The sequence below is a fragment of the Hibiscus syriacus genome, unplaced genomic scaffold (genome assembly GCF_006381635.1).
Source record: "Hibiscus syriacus cultivar Baekdansim isolate YM2019G1 unplaced genomic scaffold, ASM638163v2 tig00110213_pilon, whole genome shotgun sequence".
NCBI classification, from domain to species: domain Eukaryota; kingdom Viridiplantae; phylum Streptophyta; class Magnoliopsida; order Malvales; family Malvaceae; genus Hibiscus; species Hibiscus syriacus.
In genome coordinates, this window is record NW_024062630.1 from 483,383 (window position 1) to 510,175 (window position 26,793).

Below are 26,793 nucleotides of genomic sequence, written 5' to 3' on the forward strand. Positions count from 1 at the left end.
CTATATTAATTTCAATTTTTAGATTAAAATAAATTATTTTAAACCATATATTAATTCATGTCGTTAAAAGAAAAAAGTCAATAATAAATCTTTGGGTAAAGTATACAATTAGTCACTTGGTCCTCAATTATATTTAAAATTTCATTTTGCCATTATGATTTAGAAAACATTAACTAAATCACCCACAATTTTCAATCCCACAAAGTTTGCACCGTTCTGAATTCCAAAATCAGAGCTTTCTTTCGGAGGAAAACTTGTAACTGAGTCGGTCTTTAGAACTGCTCTTGTTCAGTATGGACTCAAGAGTGTTGAGTTCATTCCGAACTATCTGGAGCCTCGGAATATGCCCTGGTGTGCCAAAGTGGACATGGATAAAGAAAAGCAACCTGAAGTTGTCATCTCGACGTTATCAGAACTTCCTTTTATGATGTCTGGAATGCCGAGGCCTGTAAGGGACCTGCTGCTCTGCCTAAGATGTTTTGGTGATTGTCCGAGAAAGCCTGGTCGACAGCTTCATGTCCATTGGTTGGACCCTTCTGATCCCAATTTTGAGGTAGCAAACAATCTCAAGCAGCTTGTGAAAAAGCATGTCACTGGAAATCCAGTGATGCTCAAGGTAAATTCTAAATATTGAGACCTGAAAATACAGAGGTTCTCATTCTTGATTTGTGACTGCCAAGGTTCTGGTCTGTATGTACTCTCTGTTATCCATCAAGGAAGGCGAGCAGTGAGAATCTCTTCATGTTCTTCTTCCTCCTTACCTGTATCCTTAAAAGACTTGAATAATCTTACTTGATATTATTTTTTCATATGTGATATACATATATGATGTACATCTCCAAGTTTTATGGAAGGGTCTGCTGTATGGAAGAGAGACATTAAAACAGAAACCAGAGGGTAGGGCTCATCAAGGCCGTGGATGTTGCTCTTAAATCGCAGAGATATCTTTATTTTCTTTTTTGCGATGATTTTCCCATGGCTGATTGCTGGAATTAACTTGAGTTATAGAGTATCAAGTGCAAGTGAGTTTTAAAGGTTGTTCCTTTGAACTAGTGAAAATTAACTCCATTAATAAAGGATACCAGATACCATTCTTATCTGCAGCATCTTTTAATCTTAGAGAGAATGAAAAATTTAACCAGTGTTGTCGATAAAAGAAAATTTCGTGTTGGAAGAACAAATAGCTTGACAGTGTTTTACTAACCAATTCAGTACATTTTAAATTACATTTTGTCGCTGCTCATTCTCAGGTATCTTCATTGATCATCTTGAGACCAAGAGTTTAAAAATAAACTGAAAAGAGAGAAGAAAAAAGAATACAGTCAACATGGAGAAGGGAACAACAACACAGCCATATCAGCATCCAATCATTGACAGATCAACTCTGATTCATCTGTTAGACTGTAACCATATTGTCTTCCCCTCTGTGTGCTGCGGCATCCGCCAGTTTTTTCCACGTCATTTCTCGTTGCTCTTCCACCTCTTGCGCTCTGGCCACTTTCTCTTCAAATTGTCTCTCACACTCGTCAAATAACTCGGCATCCATTTCCATGAACATTGTCGTAACCGGTTTTCGTCCGGGCACGAAATATTAAAATTTGGCGGGGAAATTAATATTAATAAATAATTTTGAAAATAATTTGTGAGTCGCCATCGGCCTTTTTGGATCAGGTAGGTCGAATACCTAAAAATTATTTTTTAAAAGAGTTTTAAGAAAACATCAATTAAAAAATTGAACTGATCTGCGTTTTATAACCAAAAATTCATTCTTTTTAATAATAAAAAGGGATTCGTGGTCGGTTACGTTTAGGGAAGGATTAGCACCCCTACAACGCCCAAAATTGGTACTTTTTAATTATAAATTGTCTCTATTATTAAAAATTTAAAAATTCAAAAATATATTTAATTTATAATCTTATAATTTCAAAATTGTAAAAAAAAAATATTTATTTAAAAATATCCGAAAAGAACTTCTAGGTGCCTTAAGACAGCTCTTTTCTTTGATATTGATAAATATTAATTTAAATAATATTGTTTAATTTTAAAACATCAGAATAGGACATCCAGTTGTATTAAGACTGTCCTTTTCTTCGATATTAAAAATAAATATTAAAAGTTAATATTTATATATATTTATGAATATATATCAAATATTTAACAATATAATAAATAATAATTCTATTAAACAATATATTTAAAAACAATAAAATAAATAAAGACATATAAAATAAAATTATAAAAATAAAACTAAACTAATTACTAATTAATTGAAATTATAGGGTTTAAATATTTTTTTTATTTAATAATTTAATGACCAAAATAAACTTATCTAAAATTCAAATTTTATAATAAAATAAATTAAAAGTATGAACTAGGGACTAAAAAATTATTTATTAAAATTAAGGGATTAAATCTGTCATTTATCCTAAATATATTATTTAATTAAAAAGACTAAAATGAATAAAATTAAAATTCAAAGACCGAATTAAAATTCTTATAATTCAGTTTAGTGACCAAAATGTAAAGTTTACAATATGAAGGATGCGGAAGGGATTTAACTATTTTGTAATTACGCGCACAGTCCTTCCCGAAACGACGTCGTTCGGGAAGGACTATATAAGTCCAAATCGGCTGGCCTTCGGGCCAGCCATTTCATTTTTTTCTTTCTTTTTTTTTCTTTCTCTCAAACAGAGAGAAGAACTCTCTGTCTTCTCTCTAAACTGAGAGAAGTTCAGTCGGCCGGCAGCCGTTAGCCGGCGTTCATCCGCCGTCAACCACCGCCGCCGGCCACCGTCTTCGGTGGCTGGAAAATTTTTTTATATCTAATGTAGATCGGACCGTCCTAATGACGGTCCCGATACTTTTTTCCGTTAAATGACTCCCAATCGGAGCAGATCTACAAATATACCTTCGGTTTTTTCGGTTCTCCGGCGATGTTCAGCGTTTCCGGCGACGGTCAAGGTTTCCTTGGTAAGCTTCTCCCATCTCTTCTTCTTTTGTTTTTGCTCTGTTGGGATCGTTGGTAGTTTTATATCTCTCTATTTTCCCTTTTTTTTCTTTTTGGTTCAGTCTCTGTCTCTTCTTGCTGTCTCTCCCCTTTTTTTTTCAGGTGGGTGGTGGCTTTATAGCCACCACCGGTGTTCGTCTCGGACCGGTCCGAAGAGGGGGCTTCGGTGAGTCACCGGACTACCAGTGGTGACTCACCCGTAGCCTTGGCGTGGACGGCCGGTGTTCTAGCTTCTGGAGTCTTCGGCTGGGACGTGGCAGCGGCGGAGGCGGTGAGGGCTTCTGGAAGCAGCAGCAGCGGCGGCCGCGTGGCCCTAGGGTATCATACCCTAGGGTTTGTGCTGGATGAGTGTGGACCGTTGGATCGTGCCAGATCCACGGTTGTGATGAGGCGGCTGAGGATGATTAGGGTTAGGAAACCCTAACTGGAAACCCAAATATTTAGGGTTTCCGGTTGGATTTGGACCGGTTTCAGTTGGTTTGTAACTGAGCCGGTTTAATTGTAATTGGTTTGTATTAATATATTTAATAATAAAAAAAATAATAATAATAATAATAATAAAAATAATAATGATAATAATATTAATAATGATAATAATAATATTAATAATAATAATATGGATAAAAAATTAATATCTTCAGCTGCCCCTCTTTGCTCATTATTGTGTTAACAAGAATAGGGCAAAGATGAAAAGATAATAAAATTTTTTATCCATTTGACTTTACTTTGATCATAATGGAGATATTGAGTAAATTCTTCTCTCTCTCCAAATAAGTTATTCTTATTATGAACTTTCTGCTGGGGATGATGATGACCTCCTTTCTGTGATAGAGTCATTCAAAAGGTTGAATAAGCTCTTGATGAGTTCTTCTCATTATGAACTTCTTCTTCCTTCTTCAGATGACGAGTTCTTCTCATTATGAACTCTTCCTCTGGAAATGTTGATCCATCAAATGATGAATTTAAACAAAAAGTTGAACAAGTTCTTCTCATTATGAACTTCTTCTTCCTTCTTCAGATGAGTTCTTCTCATTATGAACTTTCTCTGGTAATGTTGATCCATCAAATGATGAATTTAAACAAAAAGTTGAACAAGTTCTTCTCATTATGAACTTCTTCTTCCTTCTTCAAATGAGTTCTTCTCATTATGAACTTTCTCTGGAAAAGATGATCCACCAAATGATGGATTCAGGTAAAAGGTTGAACAAATTCTTTTCATTATGAACTTCTTCTTCCTTCTTCAGATGAGTTCTTCTCATTATGAACTTTCTGGAAATGCTGATCCATCAATTAATGAATTCATGTAAAAGGTTGAACAAATTCTTCTCATTATGAACTTCTTCTTCCTTCTTCAGATGAGTTCTTCTCATTATGAACCTTCTCTGGAAAAGATAATCCATCAATTTGATGAATTCAGAAAAAAGGTTGAACAAATTCTTCTCATTATGAACTTCTTCTTCCTTCTTCAGATGAGTTCTTCTCATTATGAACCTTCTCTGTCAATGATAATCCATCAAGAGATGAATTCAGGTAAAAGGTTGAACAAATTCTTCTCATTATGAATTTCTTCTTCCTTCTTCAGATGAGTTCTTCTCATTATGAACCTTCTCTGGCAATGATAATCCATCAAGAGATGAATTCAGGTAAAAGGTTGAACAAATTCTTCTCATTATGAATTTCTTCTTCCTTCTTCAGATGAGTTCTTCTTATTATGAACTCTACCTTGCAATGTTAATCTTTCAAATGATAGATTTGAATCTTTGCTAAAATCTTTGAAATTCCTGTTAAAAATTCAACAAGAATAAAAATGAATGAAAATGCATCTATTTTTGTAAACACCTAAAATATGATGCATGAATGTTAAGTTATTTGATTTCAGATTGGTGAACTGAATATTTCTTCAGTTGTAGAAACCCAATAAATCTTTCTTCTTCGAATCAAAGAATCTATCATCTTTGACAAATGTAGATGTAGATATACTGTCACAGAACCTCTCGAGAATAAAACTCAATAGTATAGGCTCTTGAAAAGCTTGTATTCAGGCAACATGTTAATCCTGATAGCAAATCATCTGATTATGAAGTAATCTTTCAGGATGATTTCACAGATATCGATAGTTCTTCTAATACCGAGAAATCTTGAATTCTGATTCTGATGAGGAGAATAAACTGTTATACTTGACAAAAATGGGATTCTCAAAGGCTGAAACTTCAAATAGCTTTCTTTCGGTAAAAGATGGGAAGCCATTACGTGATGATCCCAGTTACAAGCAAAGGCGAAACTTGTGCTATGATTTTTGGGAAAGGAATAAGCAAAAGAAGCTTGAAAAGAAACTTCTTAATGAAGAAGATCATGCAGTTCATCTTTTAATTCTAATGATTGGTTCTGTAGTTCTTACCAAAACAGATCAGATAACTCAAAGAACACTTCCAGAAGATGCTATTTTGTCTAATCAGATCAGATAACTCAAAGAACACTTCCAGAAGATGCTATTCTGTCTAATCAGATCAGATAACTCAAAGAACACTTCCAGAAGATGCTATTGGCAAATTCATCTTCTAAATTCACTGATTGGTTCTGTTAAACCAGATCAGATAACTCAAAGAACACTTCCAGAAGATGCTATTCTGTCTAATCAGATCAGATAACTCAAAGAACACTTCCAGAAGATGCTATTGGCAAATTCATCTTCTAAATTCATTGATTGGTTCTGTTAAACCAGATCAGATAACTCAAAGAACACTTCCAGAAGATGCTATTCTGTCTAATCAGATCAGATAACTCAAAGAACACTTCCAGAAGATGCTATTGGCAAATTCATCTTTCATTTAATGTTTGGACTGGGATATCACAGTACTTATTCGATATAAAGCCAGAATTTGTAGATTCGAAGCATTTCCATGCTGCTACACTAAAAAAGGTTATATTCATAATCTGCCAACAGAGTTTCTCTTATCATGCTTCATTCATGTGCTGATGCTTTTTCATTGACAAAGAATGATGGCTTTCATGGGATCCAAGAACAAAGTTGAACTGTTATAAACATGTACAGGAAGTGCCAAATTGACAGAAAGGATCTGTAAGGCTTTTGAAGCTTATGACAATGAGCCACCTTCGAGTGTCCAGAAGTATGTTCTTGATGAGTGCTGAAAATGGAATCTAGTATGGGTTGGAAAGAAAAAGTTACTCCAGTTACTCTGATGAGGTGAACCTGATGAGGTGGAAATGCTTCTAGGTTTCCTTAAAAATCATATACAAGGATCTGTATAGAAACATGTTTCCTAGTGATATCAATGTCTTGTTTCTTTTTGCTGGAATCAGTAATGCAAAGATCATCTTCTACTGTTTTGAAAATAGATGTGCAAGAACTGAATGGTGATCGGTTGGAGCAATTGATGAGTAGATTTGACGGATTCGACCTTGTTGTCGGTTATATCTAGCATAACACCCTTATTGTTCAAAATGGTGATGATTTGCTTATTTTGTATTCCATGTATTTAAAAGTATTAACATAAAGTGATATTCAGAAATCTTTAATTTATTTCAAAATTATGTTAATTCAATAGAAAGAATAAATTGAATTTCCAAAAATAAATTAAATCTCAAATAAATTGAACTTGAAATAGATATAATTGTATTCAAAGTTATGGCAAGCATAAGAATAAAAATTCAAATGTCTCAACATATTACAAGCATAAGTATTTCTAAATTAATCAAGTTGACACAATTTAGAGATGATGTAAGCTTTTGTCTGGAAGATCTCAAACGTTGTTGAAATGCTTGTAGATGTGAAGTTTCTTCCAAACTACCAAAATCTTAAGAGAATTCAATTGCCAGATGCCTAATATCAAACTGCATTTGAGCCGCCTTTTCAGGTTTTCAACTCAGATCCTTCCTTTGGTTACAAGATGCCCTTTGCGGGTTTTCACCTTGACCCCCTTTCTTTTTCTTCTCTTTTTTTCATTTTCTATTTTTTTTTTCTTCAAGCATAATATTTCTTGACAGAATCCGAGTTTATTGGATTTCTCAGAATTTTTCCATCCATTTCTGCCAAGATCAACGCTCCTCCGGAAAAGGCCTTTTTCACAACATATGGTCCTTCCCAATTAGGCATCCATTTCCCACGGAAATCTTTATGTATAGGCAAAATCTTTTTTAATACTAGATCACCCTCTTGGAATTCTCTTGGATGTACTTTTTTGTCATGAGACTTCATCATCCGTTTCTGATACATCTGTCCATGGCAAATAGCTTTCAATCTTTTCTCCTCAATAAGGTTTAATTGATCAAATCTAGCTTGGATCCATTCAGATTCATCCAATTTTATTTCTCTCAATATTCGAAGCGATGGAATCTCAACTTCAATTGGTAAGACTGCTTCCATCCCGTAGACTAAAGAAAAAGGCGTTGCCTCAGTAGATGTTCGAACAGTAGTTCGGTATGCATATAGAGCAAAAGGTAACTTCTCGTGCCAATCTTTGTAAGTTTCAGTAGTCTTTGTAATGATTCTCTGATGTTCTTATTTGCTGCTTCAACTGCCCCATTCATCTTTGGACGGTATGCCACTGAATTTGCATGTTTGATCTTAAACTGTGCACAAAGTTCGGTCATCATTTTGTTGTTCAGGTTCAGAGCATTATCTGTAATGATCCTTTCTGGTAGACCATACCGGCAAACTATCTCTTTCTTTATGAACTTGCAGACTGTGGATCTCTTAATATTGGTATATGAAGCAGCTTCAACCCATTTGGTAAAATAATCAATTGCCACAAGGATGAAGCAATGTCCATTTGATGCTTTTGGTGTGATTGCCCCAATGACATCTATTCCCCACATAGAAAATGGCCAGGGTGCTGTCATTACATGTAAAGGAGATGGGGGTACATGAATCTTGTCTGCATATATCTGGCATTTATGACTTTCCTTGCGTAATCAATGCAATCTGTGTACATGGTAGCCCAATAATATCCATATCTCATTATTTTTCTGGCCATGGAAAGACCATTTGCATGTGTTCCACATATTCCACTGTGTACTTCTTCAATGACATTTCGAGCTTCACTGGTATTTAAACATCTCAACAGCATTTGATCACTGCTTCTTCTATACATAATCTCTCCATCAAGAAAATATCCAGCAGCCATTCTTCTCAAGGTTCTTTTATCAATTTCTGATGCATTTGGTGGATAACTTTGATTTTTGATATATTGCAGGATATCATGATACCATGGTTTACCATCTACCTCTTCTTCCACACTATAACAATGTGCAGGAATTTCATATACTTGCATTTTGATTGGCATCATATCAACCTTCTTAGTTGCTTGAAACATAGCAGCTAATGTAGCCAAAGCATCTGCCATTTGATTTTCTTCTCGAGGGAGATAATTGAAGGTAACTCTCTCAAATTCTTTCACTAATTTGAGTGTAAAATTTCGGTATTCCAATTTGGGATCTTTTGTTTCCCATTCTCCTCGCAATTGATACACCACTAACGATGAATCTCCATATATCTTGAGAAATTTGATTTTTCTTTCTATAGCTGCTTTTAACCCATGACACAAGCTTCATATTCCGCCATATTATTGGTACAAAAGAACTCCAGTCTGCTTGTAAAGGGATAATAAACATTTTCTGGAGAAATCAACACTGCCCGATTCCTCGTCCCAAAGCATTAGATGCTCCATCAAAATAAAGCTTCCAAGTTGCAAATTCATCATTTATTCTGACTTCTTCATTCATGGATATGCACAACAAATCTTCATCGGGAAAATTGAAGTTCAAAGGCTGATAATCATTTGATACACGACTGGCCAGAAAATCAGCTATGACACTTCCTTTTATCGCTTTTTGGTTGACATAGATAATATCAAACTCAGATAATAACATCTGCCATCTAGCCATTCTGCCTGTCAAAGCTGGTGATTCCATTAAGAATTTCAAAGGATCAAGTTTTGATATCAACCAAGTAGTATGGTATAACATATATTGTCTGAGTCTTCGAGTAGTCCACACCAAAGCACAACATAATTTTTGTATTGGTGGATATCGAACTTCACAATCAGTAAATTTCTTGCTCAGATAATAAATAGCTTTTCTTTCCTTCCTGATTCATCATGCTGTCCTAGTACATCCCATCGAATTTTCGAAGACCGTCAAGTAGAGAATTAATGGTCTATCAGGCATTGGTGATACTAAAATTGGGGCATTGGATAAATATTTCTTAATAATATCCAAAGTTTCTTGACATTCTTCATTCCAGACTTCAGGATTATTCTTTCGAAGTAATTTGAACACTGGATCACATTTGTCAGTTAATTGAGAAATGAACCGAGATATATAATTTAATCTTCCCAAAAAGCCTCGAACTTCTTTTTTTGTATTGGGTGGTGGAAGATCTTGAATTGCTTTTACTTTATCTGGATCAATCTCAATTCCTTTTTTGCTGACTACAAATCCCAAAAGTTTCCCAGAATTTACCCCAAAAGTGCATTTTGCGGGGTTAAGCTTTAATTGATACTTCCTCAATCTCTGGAAAAGCTTTCTCAGATTTTGAATATGTTCTTCTTCAGTTCGGGATTTGGCAATCATGTCATCTACATATACTTCAATCTCTTTGTGCATCATGTCATGAAACAAAGTTACCATGGCTCTTTGATATGTTGCCCCTGCATTTTTCAATCCAAATGGCATCACTTTATAACAGAATGTGCCCCACATGGTTATAAATGTTGTTTTTTCCATGTCTTCAGGATTCATTTTTATCTGATTATATCCTGAAAATCCATCCATAAATGAAAACCATGCATGCCCTGCAGTATTGTCCACCAATGTATCTATGTGGGGTAATGGAAAACTATCTTTCGGACTAGCTTTGTTGAGATCTCTGTAATCCACGCACATTCGAACTTTTCCATTTTTCTTAGGTACGGGAACAATGTTGGCTACCCATTCTGGGTATTTAGATGCCTGTAGGAAACCTGCATTGATTTGTTTCATCACTTCTTCTTTAATTTGCAACAACATTTCTGGCCTCATTCTTCTGAGCTTTTGTTGGACTGGTTTATATTCTGGATTGATTGGAAGCTTATGTATCACTATATCTGTGCTCAAACCAGGCATATCTTGATAAGACCAGGCAAATATATCTTTGAACTCTTGAAGGAGATTTATCAATTCTTGTTTTATATGGACTGTCAGAGTAGTGCCAATTTTCACCTCTTTTTTGTCTTCATCTGTTCCCAAATTCACAGTCTCAACCTCTTCTTTGTGTGGTAGAATTTGTTTGTCCTCTTTTTCTACCAATCTTAATAGTTCAGTAGGAACATCACATTCCAGTTCATCTTCACAACCATTGATTTCTTCCAGACATATAGGCTGCTCTAAATTTATCACTGGATTAAATCTAGGAATAAACATGCTATTAACACGGTGACACCTGCAAATTTAAGTCGGAACATTTCCGAAAGAATATAGTAAATTTATGAAATGTAAAAATGTAATAAAATGTAAAGAATGATTGCCATCTGAAAATTTTAAAGAAAGTTCCTTATATTTAACATAATTTCTTTTACAAGATAACAAAAAGTTTTCATATTTTTGATCTAAACATAAAGATTAGTTCTGAATATTACTCTGCATTAATATTAAAAACTATAGGAAGATCTTCAGTGGTCCAATTGGAGAGTGTTTCTCCAGGAAGACATGGTCGAATCATATCCAAGTACTTGCCAGTCTTGTTGTTATTCGTGATCATGTTGATAAATAATCCATTCATAGCTTCTTCAACTATATCTTGATCTTTCGTCAACTTTTCTTCTTTAAAGGCTTCAACAAGCTGCTGTTCCACATTAATTGTTCCCCCTGATCTGAATGTTGTCCTCAACTGTGGGAAAGACATGTGTTTCCAAAGGATTTCTCCTCCTTTCAATTTTGCCTTTCTGTCTTCACATCTTCTTTTCATCTCTTTGTTCTTTTGCTGAAGATTGGGCTTAAACCCCAGACCAAAACGGTCTTTTTTCATTTTTATACTGACAGGAACTGAAATCCCTTGAAGATTCTTTCCTAGACCTCTCCCAGTTTTAGCTCCGATGCCTAAAGTTTGTTGTATTGTCATCTTGGTGCAATCAGACAATCTGGGATATGGAATTTTCCTTCCTTCTGCAACAAAGGTTGTATTTACAAATTCAAGAGCTCGAAAAGAGCATTCAAGAGCTTCATCATTGGTGTCGATATATGGAACATTGCTTGTTATAGACGCAATGATTTCTTCTTCAGCATTAACGCATATTAGTTGTCCATCAACAACAAATTTCAATTTCTGATGTAATGAAGAAGGAACGGCTCCTGCTGAGTGAATCCATGGCCTCCCTAAGAGACAATTATATGTGGGGTGGATGTCCATCACCACAAAATCAATATTGTACACGACTGGGCCAATTAACAACGGTATTTCCATTTTCCCAAGCACTTCTTTTTGAGTACCATCAAATGCTCGTACCACATTCTGATAACTCTTCATGTGTGATTGATCCAGAGGCATTCTTTGAAGTGTAACTAGAGGCATCAAATTGAGAGCAGATCCATTGTCAATCAATACTCCTGGCAATACATGACCATGACAGTGTGTCGTGATGTTCAAAGCTCTTACTGACCCCATTCCGCCTTCTGGTATTTCATCATCTGTGAAGGTTATGTAATTGTCGGCGGCTATATGTCCCACAATTCTGTCAAGTTTATTGAGGGATATATCTTCGGGGATAAATGTTTGATTGAGGATTTTCATCAAAGCATTTCTATGTGCTTCTGAATTCATCAAAAGATCAAGAATAGAAATTCTTGCTTGTTGTTTGTGTAGTTGTTCAACCACACTATACTCACTATGTTTCAAGAACTTCAAAAATTCTTGAGCTTGCTTTTCTGTCACAGGCTCATTGAATGCTGGAAGGGATTCATCCTCAAATACCTTCTGAGGTATTGCCATGGCTTTTCCTTTTGCTTTCACTTGTTCTGAAGCATTGGATGTTTCGGGAGAGTAACATCTCCCACTTCTTGTAAAGAAACCGACCTCGCTCACTGCTTCAGACGTTGATGTTGTACTCAGACTTTGTATTTTCTCTTCTGTTTTTTCTAGAGAAACAGATCCTCCTACCATTGAAACATTGGTAGTATAATTCCAAGGTACCCTGCGGGTATCTTTATATGGAAATGGTAGAGGAGTGGTAATAACTACTTTCGGCTTTATTGGTGCAGGAATCACCGTAGATGTTTTTACATTGATGATCACAGGATCATTTATTCTTTGACTTGGTTTAGAATCCTCTGATGAGCAAACATTATCTTCTTTTTTCCCGGGTTCTTCTTCAAAGAATTCTATTTCTCTATTGTTCATCAATTTTTGCACCAAGTTTCTAAACTCAGGACATAGTTGAATTTTATGCCCTTTCTCCTGATGATATTCACAATAATTCTTGCCTTCATTCTGCTTTGGACTGAATTGTTGTGAAATTATACCGGCTAAAGAAAGTTGTTGGAATATCCACACAAACGGAGATTTAATTTCAGAAATGTCAATCTTTGCTTTCTTTCTGTTCTCTTCCTGAATTGCATTCACGTTTTTATCTCCATGATTTGGCAATGGATGACTTGATGCGGATGGTGTATTGAATTCCAACTTCCCAGTGTTGATTAAATTTTGAACCACCCTTTTGAATGCTAGACAGTTTTCAATAGAATGTCCTGTAATTCCTTCATGGTAAACACAGTGTGCCTTTGTATCATACCAAGGAGGGAATGGTGGTTGCATGGGAACCAAAGGGTAGGGCCGTATAACATCTGCTTTTAACAGCGAATCATAGATCTCTGCATATGATACTGGTAAAGGTGTAAAAGATAACCTTTCATTTTCTTTTCGAGATCCTCTGGACTCTGCTCGATTAGTGTTTGTTTCCTCTTTCTTAACCCTTGGCTGGGTTATTGTAACACTTTTCGATGAATCTTTGCTATAAGAATTGGCATTGTTGACCTCATTCTCCTTTTTCCGGTATGTAGGTCTTTTGGAACTAGACCCATCATTCGATTCAATCTTGCCACTTTTCAAAACATTTTCAATTAATTCTCCAGAAATGACCAAATCTGCAAAATTTCTGGTTGCATTCTCCATTAGATGATTTAAATAAGGGGCCTTCAATGTATGGACAAACATTACTGTGGCCTCTTTTTCTGACAAAGGTGGTTGAACTTGGGCCGCAGTGTCACGCCATCTCTGGGCATACTGTCTGAATGTTTCATTATTCTTTTTCTCCAAATTTTGGAGAGTCCATCTATCAGGGACCATGTCTGTCACATGGCGATACTGCTCTAAAAATGCTTTAGCCAAATCTTTCCAGGATCTAATGTTGGCTTTGGTCAATTGAGTATACCATTTTAAAGCCGGTCCTGTCAAACTATCCTGGAAGCAGTGAATTAACAATTTTTCGTCCTTCACATATCCTGCCATTCTTCGACAAAACATAGTAATGTGAGATGAACGGCATGTAGTACCGTTATATTTATCAAATTCGGGAGCTTTGAACTTGATAGGGAGGATTAGGTCCGGAACTAAACTCAACTCACTAGCATCAAATCCATAGAATGATTCAGTTATTTCCACGGATTTCATTCGTTCTTCTAAGCTCTTGATCTGTCTGGTCAGTTCTTCATTTACTTTTTGTTTCTCATTCAGCTCATTCAAATCTGGGATCAAATGCTCAGTATTAAGATCCCCTACTTTCACATCTGATATAAGCGGATTTTTGCTTGAAGATGCTGGATCCACTTGTTGATCTTCATGTGGTTTAGCTTCTTGTAATGCAGATGTACGAGCATTGATTTGTATAGGGGTAATACCAGAGTGATAAATTGGTTCTGGTGAAAAACCTAGAGGATATATGGGTTCTTGGTCGAAAGATACAGGATTTTCATGCATTTTTCCACTGATAGCCTGCCTTTTAAACATGTCCTCTATCTTCTTCATCATACTGTCTTGTGAATTTGCAATGCTGGCTTCAATTTTTTCCAACTTCATTCTCATTTCTTCTTGTTCTTTATGATGCTGTTCCTCAATACGCTGTATTTTATCCTCCATAATTCTTTTAGTAGCTTGTCTAGTACCGTAGTGATGTAGTATTTCTCTTTTGGCCAGAATAACTGCGATTGAAAAATCTCTTAATATTATTTTTCAAATTTTAATTAATGAATTTTAACTTAATAAATAATAATTCATAGCGAAAATTGTGAAATGAATGATGAATGTATGCAAAATGTATGTATGCAAAAAGATATTGATCCCAAAAAGTTAACTGTCATAGAACAACTTTCATCGGCATACAAAAGTTTCTTTATAATAGTTCAGAACTACAGATAAGGCGTAGCTTTCCTATTAAGCTCTATAATTTCTTTCATTAACCATGACACCTTCTTTCCACACTTAGAAACTGGATCAACGTGATGCTCAATTATTTCGGCTTCAACAGCTAGTTCCCCAACATATCTGGCAACCTCGCTCATTTGTACCATGGCCTCGAACACCATATTGCTTCTTTCTTCACTTCTTTCGACATAGAACTCAGTTGACTTTTGCCATTGTTCATTCGTTCCTTCAAGAGTTTGCTCTAACTCAGTGATTCTGACTTGGCAATTGTGCAGAATTTTTTCAAGATCTCTAATGCGTCTTCGCAATGAAGCATTTTCCTCATTACTTTCCTTGAGATCATTAGGTCCTAGACGAACCTTTTCTTGAAACAATGATTCTTCCAGTTGCAAAATGTAAGCATTAAACTCTGAGTTTTTGTTTCTAGACTGATCCAAATCCTCTTCAAGTTTTGTTCGTGCTTCTTGCGTTCTTTGATTAAGCTTCTGGATTTGAACATCTTTGTTTCTGCATCTTTGCATCCAATTGCTAGCCACCTCTTGCTCTACCTCAAGTCTGGTATTGAAATTTTTTCTTTCTAACTCCCATTTTTCTTTTTCAACATTGGATTCTTCCATCTTTTGGCCTCTGACTTCAAGTTCAGCAATCAACTGGTTCATTTCAGATTCAAATCCCTTGAACATGCTATTTTTCTCGCCTTCAAATTTAACAAAGATGTCATTCTTCATCTCTTCTAAATCTTTAGCTCGATCTCTTTCTCTTTGCATTTCATTCATGATCTCACGGTGTTCAGCCTTGTGTTTTATAATTCGCTCTCTTCTGTCGACCTCGAAATCTTCCATTTTTTGCTTTCCTTTTTCCAGGCTTTTGAGTAGACGGCTATTCTTTCCTTTCAGATCTTCAACTCGTCTTTTCTCAATGTTCAATTCTCTGGTCATCTGTACCGTCGATTGGCTGGGTCCTGATGCTTTTTTGAGATTTATATAACTCCTGGTAATCTTTCTGTAAGGCTCTGTACTCATCCTCACCTTTTTCTTTATCTTTTCTCAACATTGCACATTGTGATGAATGAAAGTCAATGTCAACCCCCCAACATAGCTTTATCTTGTCTCATTTGATCTAACTCTTTCGACCAACCTTCTCTTTCTGCTTCAAACTCAGCTCTCAGGATTTCAATCTCTGATGGAACCACCTTAATGTGATCTTCCATAGGAATATCCTCATTTTGATCTGGTAGAGGAATATTTTCGTTTTTTCTGACAGATCTCCATTCTTCATAATCAGGAGTTAGCATTTCCTTTGCTGCTTTAGCTCGAATACAAAAAGTTGTTTTCCAAGCTGTAACGGCTTCCATGATGTTTCTTTTATAATTTTTGTTGTGGAATGCGAACTCAGATGACTGTAATCCAACAGTGACAGGTACAAATTGACGACCTTCATACTGTCTTATAACCAGCAGTGGTGCATATCCAATTCCTCCCCATAATCCGAGCAGCATTATCCAGTTGTAATCACCACATTTGTAAAAGAATTCCCTTTGTATTTGCCACGGGGCTCGCCAAACAATGTCATTGCTTTGCAGATTTCTAAAGGCATTAATCCACATATCCTTCTTAATTTCTTTCGGCCATTCCTGCTCCAGAAATTCCTTTAATGGTGAATAACCCGTATTGAAGCGTCGGTATGAAACCTTTTCTGTTCTCCAGAAATGACTACGGATCCAAACATATAATAACTGAGTACACCCTGAGAATCGTCCACCTCCTAACCTTCTGCAAGCATTTAATGATCTGAAGGTCTCTGCTAGGATGGCAGAAACAGGATTAATCTTCTTTGGTAGTTGTTCAAACAAGTCTACTACTGCAGCTTCAATATATCCCAATACTTTTGGGAAGATGACCATACCATATATACCCAGAGCAATAGATCGAATCGTACTTTAGCGTCTGGATGACTCTGAATAAGCTCTCTGATGTTGGTCCAAGCAATGCCTTCGCTTTCGCCTTTTTTTTTGTACGGGATGCTACCCATTCTTCTCGTACCCCAGCAATCTTTGCTAATTTAACTCGAAAGGGCTGAGTTTTAATTGATTTTGAATATATTCGACTCTCCAAAGCACCTTCAAGATGTAACAAAGTTGTATATTCTTCAATAGTAGGGACCAAGTCCTCCTTATTGAAAGTGAAGCAATTGTACCCTGGATTCCAGAATTGAACTAGGGCTCTGAGTAATTCATCATCAACTTCAACATAGAGAAAATATGGGATGTCTCCGTAAGTCTGATAAAACTGCAATTTTTTTTTTGAATCCCAACTTTCCCAAATACCTCGCAAATCTTGCAGATCATTTCTTTTTAGTGAAACTGAAGCATAACTGGCCAAGTCAGATACATAATCATCCTGCAGACTATCTCCTTCTTGTCTTTGTAAATCTTCAGCCCACTGTCTTACTTCTGAGTTTAGAATTACTTGACTTGAACCCTTTTTATCCATGGATGAAGGTTTTCCAATGAGACTATTAACACAAGGATCAATGTCTTTTATCCTGTATGATGCTATGCAAACAGAAAAATAAAGAACACACAAAAAGAAAATAAGTTAGTTTAAAGGATAATAACATTTATTTAATTTAAACATGCTTTTCTAAATAATTTAAATAAACATGTAAAATAAATTAACAGGAAAGACATAATTCATTTCTCCTGTGTGTACACCTATTTTGGACAAAATTTCGGCATGACTTCTGATTGGAAGAGTTTCTAAGGTTTTTTATATGCAGGGTTTCAGAACTAGGAGTAAAGGTACCCGAATTGTCCTTGTTAGTGCCCCTTGGGTTGCTAACCCTCAATCCTAGTCCATTACAGACTAAAGTGAATCGAGTTCAATTCGAGGGGATACATTTCTCTATGCCTGACACGGAGAATAAATTCTCACGAAGACAGAGAGCATATGAACCCCGAAAGTTACTTGCTAGGTCTGACACGGAGAATAAATTCTCACGAAGACGTTGCTTTCACTTTCACTTAAAAGGGACAACTCAATTATAGAGCTTTATGTTATGCAATGCAAGTGTTGTGTGTGAGGAGAAATGTTAAACTTTTGACATAAAAATAAATACTGAAATAAAATACTTGCAAATAAAACATATAAATATTATAAAAATAATAATAAAAAAAAATTTGAAAAGAAAGAATTAAAAATTAAATATATAAATTTTTAATTTTTAACTAATAGAGACAATTTATAATTAATTTTAAAAGTTTGACCGGTCCCCAGCAGAGTCGCCAAGCTGTCGTAACCGGTTTCGTCCGGGCACGAAATATTAAAATTTGGCGGGGAAATTAATATTAATAAATAATTTTGAAAATAATTTGTGAGTCGCCATCGGCCTTTTTGGATCAGGTAGGTCGAATACCTAAAAATTATTTTTAAAAGAGTTTTAAGAAAACATCAATTAAAAAATTGAACTGATCTGCGTTTTATAACCAAAAATTCATTCTTTTTAATAATAAAAAGGGATTCGTGGTCGGTTACGTTTAGGGAAGGATTAGCACCCCTACAACGCCCAAAATTGGTACTTTTTAATTATAAATTGTCTCTATTATTAAAAATTTAAAAATTCAAAAATATATTTAATTTATAATCTTATAATTTCAAAATTGTAAAAAAAAATATTTATTTAAAAATATCCGAAAAGAACTTCTAGGTGCCTTAAGACAGCTCTTTTCTTTGATATTGATAAATATTAATTTAAATAATATTGTTTAATTTTAAAACATCAGAATAGGACATCCAGTTGTATTAAGACTGTCCTTTTCTTCGATATTAAAAATAAATATTTAAAAGTTAATATTTATTATATATATTTATGAATATATATCAAAATATTTAACAATATAATAAAATATAATTCTATTAAACAATATATTTAAAAACAATAAAATAAATAAAGACATATAAAATTAATAACTAAATTATAAAAATAAACTAATTACTAATTACTAATTAATTGAAATTATAGGGTTTAAATATATTTTTTTATTTAATAATTTAATGACCAAAATAAACTTATCTAAAATTCAAATTTTATAATAAAATAAATTAAAAGTATGAACTAGGGACTAAAAAATTATTTATTAAAATTAAGGGATTAAATCTGTCATTTATCCTAAATATATTATTTTAATTAAAAAGACTAAAATGAATAAAATTAAAATTCAAAGACCGAATTAAAATTCTTATAAATTCAGTTTAGTGACCAAAATGTAAAGTTTACAAATATGAAGGACTGCGGAAGGGATTTAACTATTTTGTAATTACGCGCATAGTCCTTCCCGAAACGACGTCGTTCGGGAAGGACTATATAAGTCCAAATCGGCTGGCCCTTCGGGCCAGCCATTTCATTTTTTTCTTTCTTTTTTTTTTTCTTTCTCTCAAACAGAGAGAAGAACTCTCTGTCTTCTCTCTAAACTGAGAGAAGTTCAGTCGGCCGAAAGCCGTTAGCCGGCGTTCATCCGCCGTCAACCACCGCCGCCGGCCACCGTCTTCGGTGGCTGGAAAAAAAATTTTTATATCTAAATGTAGATCGGACCGTCCTAATGACGGTCCCGATACTTTTTTCCGTTAAATGACTCCCAATCGGAGCAGATCTACAAATATACCTTCGGTTTTTTCGGTTCTCCGGCGTTGTTCAGCGTTTCCGGCGACGGTCAAGGTTTCCTTGGTAAGCTTCTCCCCTCTCTTCTTCTTTTTGTTTTTGCTCTGTTGGGATCGTTGGTAGTTTTATATCTCTCTATTTTCCCTTTTTTTTTCTTTTTGGTTCAGTCTCTGTCTCTTCTTGCTGTCTCTCCCCCTTTTTTTTTTCAGGTGGGTGGTGGCTTTTATAGCCACCACCGGTGTTCGTCTCGGACCGGTCCGAAGAGGGGGCTTCGGTGAGTCACCGGACTACCAGTGGTGACTCACCCCGTAGCCTTGGCGTGGACGGCCGGTGTTCTAGCTTCTGGAGTCTTCGGCTGGGACGTGGCAGCGGCGGAGGCGGTGAGGGCTTCTGGAAGCAGCAGCAGCGGCGGCCGCGTGGCCCTAGGGTATCATACCCTAGGGTTTGTGCTGGATGAGTGTGGACCGTTGGATCGTGCCAGATCCAACGGTTGTGATGAGGCGGCTGAGGATGATTAGGGTTAGGAAACCCTAACTGGAAACCCAAATATTTAGGGTTTCCGGTTGGATTTGGACCGGTTTCAGTTGGTTTGTAACTGAGCCGGTTTAATTGTAATTGGTTTGTATTTAATATATTTAATAATAAAAAATAATAATAATAATAATAATAATAAAAATAATAATGATAATAATATTAATAATGATAATAATAATATTAATAATAATAATATGGATAAAAAATTAATATCTTCAAACATCTTTTGCACATTCACAGTCAACCCATGAATAGACTGATTCCAATGATTTGGAATATTCTTCTCCGATGCCTCGAAGATGATCGGTAATATATCCTGCCGGTTTTGGGCAATTAAGCTCACAATGTGCTCATTATTCCACAAGAAGAGGGCTCTTTCTGCGACCTGCAACACAAATCAGTCTTAGGAAGAATTCTGAAGGAAAAGCATGTTTTAAAGCAGTCAACATTTAGCAACCCATTCCATCTAGCAATTCTAAGTTGTGATTAGCTCGGCAGAAACCTCACTAATAGAAGTAAATAACCAAAAACTCCAAATGTTCAACTACACCCTCCTTTGCAAAAGGCAATCCATTGAGAGTGAAACTTAGCTCAATGAGAACCGGTTAATAACTATTCAACCATATGATATTTAAGGAAAAATGCCACAAAAAGGCTAAAGGAAGGAAGTAACAGGATGTAGGAGAAAAAACAGTAAGGTATAATCACCAGACTGAAGATTATGATTAAGGGACACGTGATGATGCTACAACGAGTAATTATGTCAATATTAGCATCAATGCAAGAAACTAAATTGAATGCAAGTAAAGGGAACAACAAAAATTTTCCAAAGCAACCACAATTTGATGTTTGGACCAACATATAACAGTTCATAAGCTCTTAAAGTTAACTGATCATGAGTGAAAGTCGGAAGTCACAGTGCAAGCAATAAAAAATTATCTACAGAGAGGATGACAACAGAAACTCAATGATATAAGACATTACAAAAAGCAATTGAACCGCACCCCCCAACTTTTCGAATTAGTCTATGCCAACAGAAAACCATTTCAAAGGATCCCATTCAAACAAGCATAGATAAGCTACACCATGGGAGAAAACTGAAAAGAGAAAAATTACTGGAATGTAAGCAGAAATGTATAGGGTTCAAATCATATATTGCTCCGACTCTTAAATTTTGTTTCAAAACAATGCAACAGCCATCAGAAGTTATTAAATGCTGCGTGTGCAGCATCTTCCCAGAGTGCCAATGGTTATGCTACACTAGTGAGAATCCCATTACACATTTAGAATCACAAGTTATATACAAGTACCAAAAGGCTATAGGATAAAAATATCAAAAACTGATAACAATTGGACATCAAAATCATTGTTAATACAATTCTAGCAACAAATCGGCATTCCACAATTCTGAATACTAGTGATTCCTAAAGGTGTATGACAACACAGACTATTGGAATTTTGCAACCCAAAATGACATATTGAAAAGAGATAAGTCCTTATATGTTACCTGAAAATGAAAGCTATTGAGGCAACGAGCAATCTGTCTGAAAAGAGGAACCATACATCGTTGGAACTCAGCAGGTTGAGTTCCTTCAAGTACTTCTTCAAGTTCTCCAAGGAAAAGAACTTCTTTTTGACAATTAGTCAAAGGCCAATACTTCAACAACCCTCTAATAACAGTGTCAGCCAACTTATAATCCTTCTCAACGAACTGAATTATACAATAAGACAACTGCTGGTGATACATTGCCACAGGTTTCGGCTTATGCAAAGGAATCAATGCTCTCACTAGGAACAACTTATGTTCCTCTTTCATGGGCAAAGCAAAGCCATTAATAATACTTCCAAGAATCTCCAAAAGCTCCCCAATCCCACTAAGCCTCTCTGTTTCGTATATAAACCTATAGAAAATATTGTTTATGGCTTTCCTAATAAATGGACGATGGACCATGAATTTACCATAAATCCTATGAAGAATCGTTTTCAAAAACTCCCTTTCTATGTGATCCTCTGAATCAAACAAATCAAGCAACTTCAAAACAAATGAATGATCAATGTATCTCTTAGCAACCTTAGTGTCTGTATCGGAAGATACCACATATCTCAAAAGAAGCTCGTAGACGATCTGTAAATGCGGCCACGAGGGTTCCAAGTAGCCTTCATCTTCTTCAGGATCCGTTGCTTCTTGGCCCGTGTTCTCGTGAGACGCCGGAGGGAGGCACCGGAAAATGTTGACTCCGATCATTTTAATCATTTCTTCCTGACACACATCCGAGATTTTGCCCGACCCGGATTGGATGAAATCCACGAGCTCCAGCAGTGTTTGCCGCTTTAATTCTTTTTCACGGGCCGATTTCAAGGTATCAGAGAAATCGAATTGGAAGCAACAAATCTGTAATTTTCTCATGAACAAGTTCTGTCTCTCGGAAACGGAGACTTCACGGAATAACGGCAAGGGTTCCACGGTGGTCATCAGTGGTGGGACCATAAGGACGTCGGAGTTCTGAGCTGGGGCAACGACGGCATTGGAGTTTGGACCCGACCCGGGATTGTGGGAAATTGGTGGACCGTACCCGTATAAAGATGCATCTGTTGAATTCGATTTGGAAGACTTCCGTTGCCCCCCTTTGATAATTTTCTTAAACATTTTGGACCCAAAAAAGAAACCCTAAAAACGATTATGTTGTTGACTAATGAAGATAGGGATTAAAGAACTCGAAGGCGGCAGTTCTGCGGCTTCACCCTAATAAAGAGAACTCAATAACGGATCTAACGGTGATAATGGTTACTGAAATGATCGGATTTTATCAAAGATAGTTGAACGGAAATCCGGAAAGATTCGTCGGAAGAAGCAGCTCACCGGAATGAGATCAGCTGATCAAACGGTGCTGCTACTCCGGCGACCAATAGCCGGTCGGACCAATGTAGTGAAATAAAAACAAAAGGAAACAAGAAATAAAAAGATAAGAGTAACGAGAAGTGGAGGGTAATTAGGAAAAGAAATGCTTTTTGAAAAGTGGAGAGAGATGATTTGAAAGACTACTTTAGGATTCGTTTGATTATCATTGAATAGGATTACTATAAATATTGTATTTTGTGTTTGGTTGATTTAACAGGAATGTAAAATTACCGTGTTTGGTTAAATGAATAAAATATTATTAGAATTTATATTTGACCAAATTGTTCTTATTATATATTTATTTTTTTAACAAATTAAAAAATATTTATTTATTTTATTTAAAAATTTAAATTCATAAAATTTATATAATATTTTTTTACAAAATTAAAAATATAAAAAAGTTTAATGAAAATTTTAACCCCTAAACTCCATATAAAATTTTAATTATATATATTTTTTAAATCTAAAATAGTTTAAGAATAAATTTGTAATTTAACATTTATAATTTAACATTTGTAGAATTTTTATTATTCAATGACAGAATAATGATATATTTGGAAAAAAATAAGGACATTTTAGTCCAAAACGCTGGTAATCCAACTATACCTAAGGAAATGGAGGTAATGACATTCTTGGTAATATACCCAAAAAAATCCACTATTGATAATGTAGGATTACCAGGAATAACATTCTCGACCAACCAAACAGGAAATGTGTATTTCATTCCTATATGAATCTCACATTCTCCCAACCAAACACAGCCTTACAGCATTTTTATTAAATAAAATTAATTGATTGATTTTGTCGACTAATCTCTTTTTTTAAATGGCTTAATTTACTAGACACCTCAAACTACCACTAAGATTCTAAGTTAATCTTTATATTTTAAAATGTTTCTATTTGAATCCTCAAAATTTTAAATATCATATCAATCAAGTTATCTCATTAATCTAATCTTCAGTTTAGATGTTAATTGTTAATTCAAATCTGATGTATTATATATTTAAAATATGTGGGTCAAGTTGTTAGTATATGAATAATTTAAATTTGATGTATTTAAAAAGTAAGTTATATCCATAAAATTTAGAAAGATTATTATTTTTATTTAACATGTTAAATTTAAGTTGTCTATGTAATAAATATTTATAAAAATATAATAAATATTCATATTTATTATTTGATCATTATTAATTGTTTTACATTATATTTAAGTTGACATTCAACATACTAATGATAATGCAAAAGAATCTAATTGTTATGATATGATACTTTAATTTTATTTTTTTAAATAGTTTAGGATGATTTCAAGATGGTATATGTTTAAAATCTCTTTTATCCATTAACAATACATATACCCTGCAGACGTAACTACTTGAACTTGATACCTCTAAAGAGAACAACTCGTCTCTTTTATTACTGAGGTCGTTTAATGAATTCAATTGATATTTTAAAAATTAGATTAGAATGATTTGGAGTTTGAGTATATATTTAAAATTCAAGCTATTATTTAAGGGTGCCTACTGGAAGTAATCCTTTTATTTTAAAACAAAAAGATTTTTTTTTTCCTTTTGCTTGCAGACGTTTTATACATGTGGTTTACGAAAGAAGAATCGGGAAAGCTGGACGCATAATTAAAATACGTGGAAACGACAATGGATTTTATCATGATAATAATTTTGATATTCTGAAATAAAGTTCTAATAAAATATAAAAATATAAGAAATCAATAACGATATATTAATATATATAATATTAATATGGAAAGGACCTTAGTTCTTCTCTAGCTGATCGAACACAATTTTCTCATTTGTGTCTACATACAGTCTCTCTTGTACTACATAATCCACTCTCTCAAAGCAAAACCAAAGAGTCTTCAATGGAACCAATACAAAGCTCCTCTCATTTCTATCCTGAAAACCCCCAAAACCCAGTATGAGCACCAATCAACTTACGCGCAACGCCACCACAAACCGTCATTCCGTAGTGGTCTCTTGCAATAACTCCAATTGTGGCTTCAGCGGTGTCGGGGAGAAAAGCTTTGGATTCAAAGTTAGGGTTTGTCTTGGTTCTTCTTTGTTACCGCTGCCTACTTAAACACCACCTATGCCACCTTTAGCTGCTTCTTCCTCTCCAACATGTCCGCACCTTATAAACTAACTCCATTGCAACTCAACCCTACTGTCTTGTCCATTGAATCCAATGCCTTGTCTTGTTGCCACGGTCTCCATCCCTACTACAAAATGTTCAGATTTACGACTTATAAATTTTTAAAGAAAATGAAAATAAATTATCGATAGAATACAATTAGGCTTGTTGCATCTTCCACCTGATAAATTCTAATGTTCTTTTTTTCCCGCTAATGATCCCAAATATCTCTACACCATTCCTAATGAATATTCTGGCGCCATATATCTTCTGCATTCAACAACACTCATTATGATTAGTAAGTACAGTTTTTGTATAAATTTATTGGTTGCTTGGGTTTTTTTTTCTTTGGATCATCCTCGCAAGGCCAAAATGAGATATTTCGGAATTCATCTATGCATATCCAATAGTATGTTAATAGTTTTAAAATCGTGGCACACGACGACTCCAATGACCATATCGACGGCAAGACTGATAATGATCGACAAGGGAGATGATAAGGGCAGCGTCGTGGCAGGGGAGATAAGGATAGGGTTAAGGATTTGAATTTTTTAGCGATTTGAGGCTTTTTTGTACTTTTAGAGAAATTGAGGTATTTTTTAAAATATAATAATATTTTTAAGGTTTTTTATATAAATTTTTTAAAATTACCTAAATACGATGCGTGTCACTTAACGGAGTATTTTAATGGTCGTTACAATCATTACGGCCGAGACACTGAAAATTGAATATTGATTCTGTAGAATGATCCGACGAAAGGTGTTTTTAGAAGTGGTACAATATATTCCTTGAATTTTTATTAAAAGATTTAATAATTTCCAAAAGTTAAATACAGAAGTGTAACAAAGATATAAAATTATAAGTTTGAAAGAAACATGTTTGTTGGAAAACAATGGAGCACGAAAGCATTGATTTTTCACCAACTAAAACAGGAACAGGTGTAAGGGATAGGGTTTAGAAGCGTGTATTTTGGTGCGAAATAAAGAGATAAGATGGGATGAGGGCCGAAAAGAAAATCTCATTTAATCATCATCCTATGTATTAATTAAAAGTCACATTCAATGTTGTTATCAAATCCTCTGCCTATTGGGAAATTCCAATTGTATTGATTTCATATGTTTATCCATCCACGTCGACTAAAAATATTGCTATTCGAAATCGAATCGATTAATTAGAATCGGGACAATTGGCAATATAGTATTTGTCTTCACTTACTGTCTGGTGGCTTGAGAATGTTTTCCATGCGATCAACATGCTTCTCCCACAATGACCACCTGCCGGATTTTCTGTTATGACTTCCAGCAAATAAACATCATTCCAAACTCCAAAGGCTTCCTCGTACGATGATTCCTATCAGACTAATTTGTTTCATTTTACCATCCCAATTCTGGCGATGTTGTGACAGTTACTAACCACCCACCAGAGGACCTGTGTAATGTCTTGAACGGCCATAACCGATTGGTCCGAATCAACCTTTATCCTTTTGTCTCACTATAACCTTGAAGTATCTATTTAGGCACACTGGTTTCCCTTTAGGCGCCAACTATTACTTAGCAGACATTTGAGTCTTCAAAATGGACCTATCAGCTGGTGATGAATTTCTTATGTGCAAGCAGAGAGTTGCTTTGGTTTACTTCATTGTACCTAGACTCTAACCAAAAAGCTCAGACCAACAGTTTCGAAACGTGGATATTCATCGATTTTCACTGCTTACCGCTGGAAACGGTAAACCAACACCGACAATAAAAAATCTTTCTGAATTTCTGAATTTCAATTATATCATAATATAACTGCAATTATGAGTATATGTTAACCTCAGAGCATAAGTTGTTACACAGTTACAGTTATCTAACGAGGTGTTTTATCCATCCAGATATGATGTCCATGGGGAATCAACAAGAAATTATCGTGTTTTAATTTTTCATTGAATAGATTAAAATAAAAGAAAAAAAATCAAATTTTTGATAGCGCGCCATGTCTTGTCTCCACTAGAATGCTATAATGGAATAATCATAAGTGATAGAATGACCACTTGAACAGATAAAGTTGCTTTCTTTTCGAAAAAAGCCTTGCTCTTTGGAAGATATATGGTTTCAACCATAATTGATGTTATTCAAACTCTTCATTTTTCTAAAATATCGA

At 35.0% G+C, this 26,793-nt stretch overlaps 1 protein-coding gene across 1 annotated transcript; it reads right to left on the minus strand.

The window, feature by feature from the left end:
- Positions 1-1,185: 1,185 nt before the first annotated feature.
- Positions 1,186-22,620, minus strand: LOC120113782 (serine/threonine protein phosphatase 2A 57 kDa regulatory subunit B' beta isoform-like). The gene is made up of 3 exons (XM_039134831.1): positions 21,115-22,620; positions 19,829-19,992; positions 1,186-1,556 (listed from the first exon to the last, which is right to left on the minus strand). Exons 1-3 carry the CDS (start codon positions 22,252-22,254, stop codon positions 1,397-1,399), a joined length of 1,464 nt encoding a protein of 487 aa, XP_038990762.1. The 5' UTR covers positions 22,255-22,620; the 3' UTR covers positions 1,186-1,396.
- Positions 22,621-26,793: the final 4,173 nt, after the last annotated feature.

What these genes read in the sequence shown, in the direction of transcription:
- LOC120113782 (XM_039134831.1), bottom strand. Translation starts at nt 22,254, where the DNA reads ATGTTTAAGAAAATTATCAAAGGGGGGCAACGGAAGTCTTCCAAATCG. An exon ending in TCAATAGCTTTCATTTTCAG is followed by an intron (nt 19,993 to 21,114) that starts GTAACATATAAG and finishes TTTGTGTTGCAG; the next exon opens with GTCGCAGAAAGAGCCCTCTT. An exon ending in ACTGTGAATGTGCAAAAGAT is followed by an intron (nt 1,557 to 19,828) that starts GTTTGAAGATAT and finishes GGTTACGACAAT; the next exon opens with GTTCATGGAAATGGATGCCG.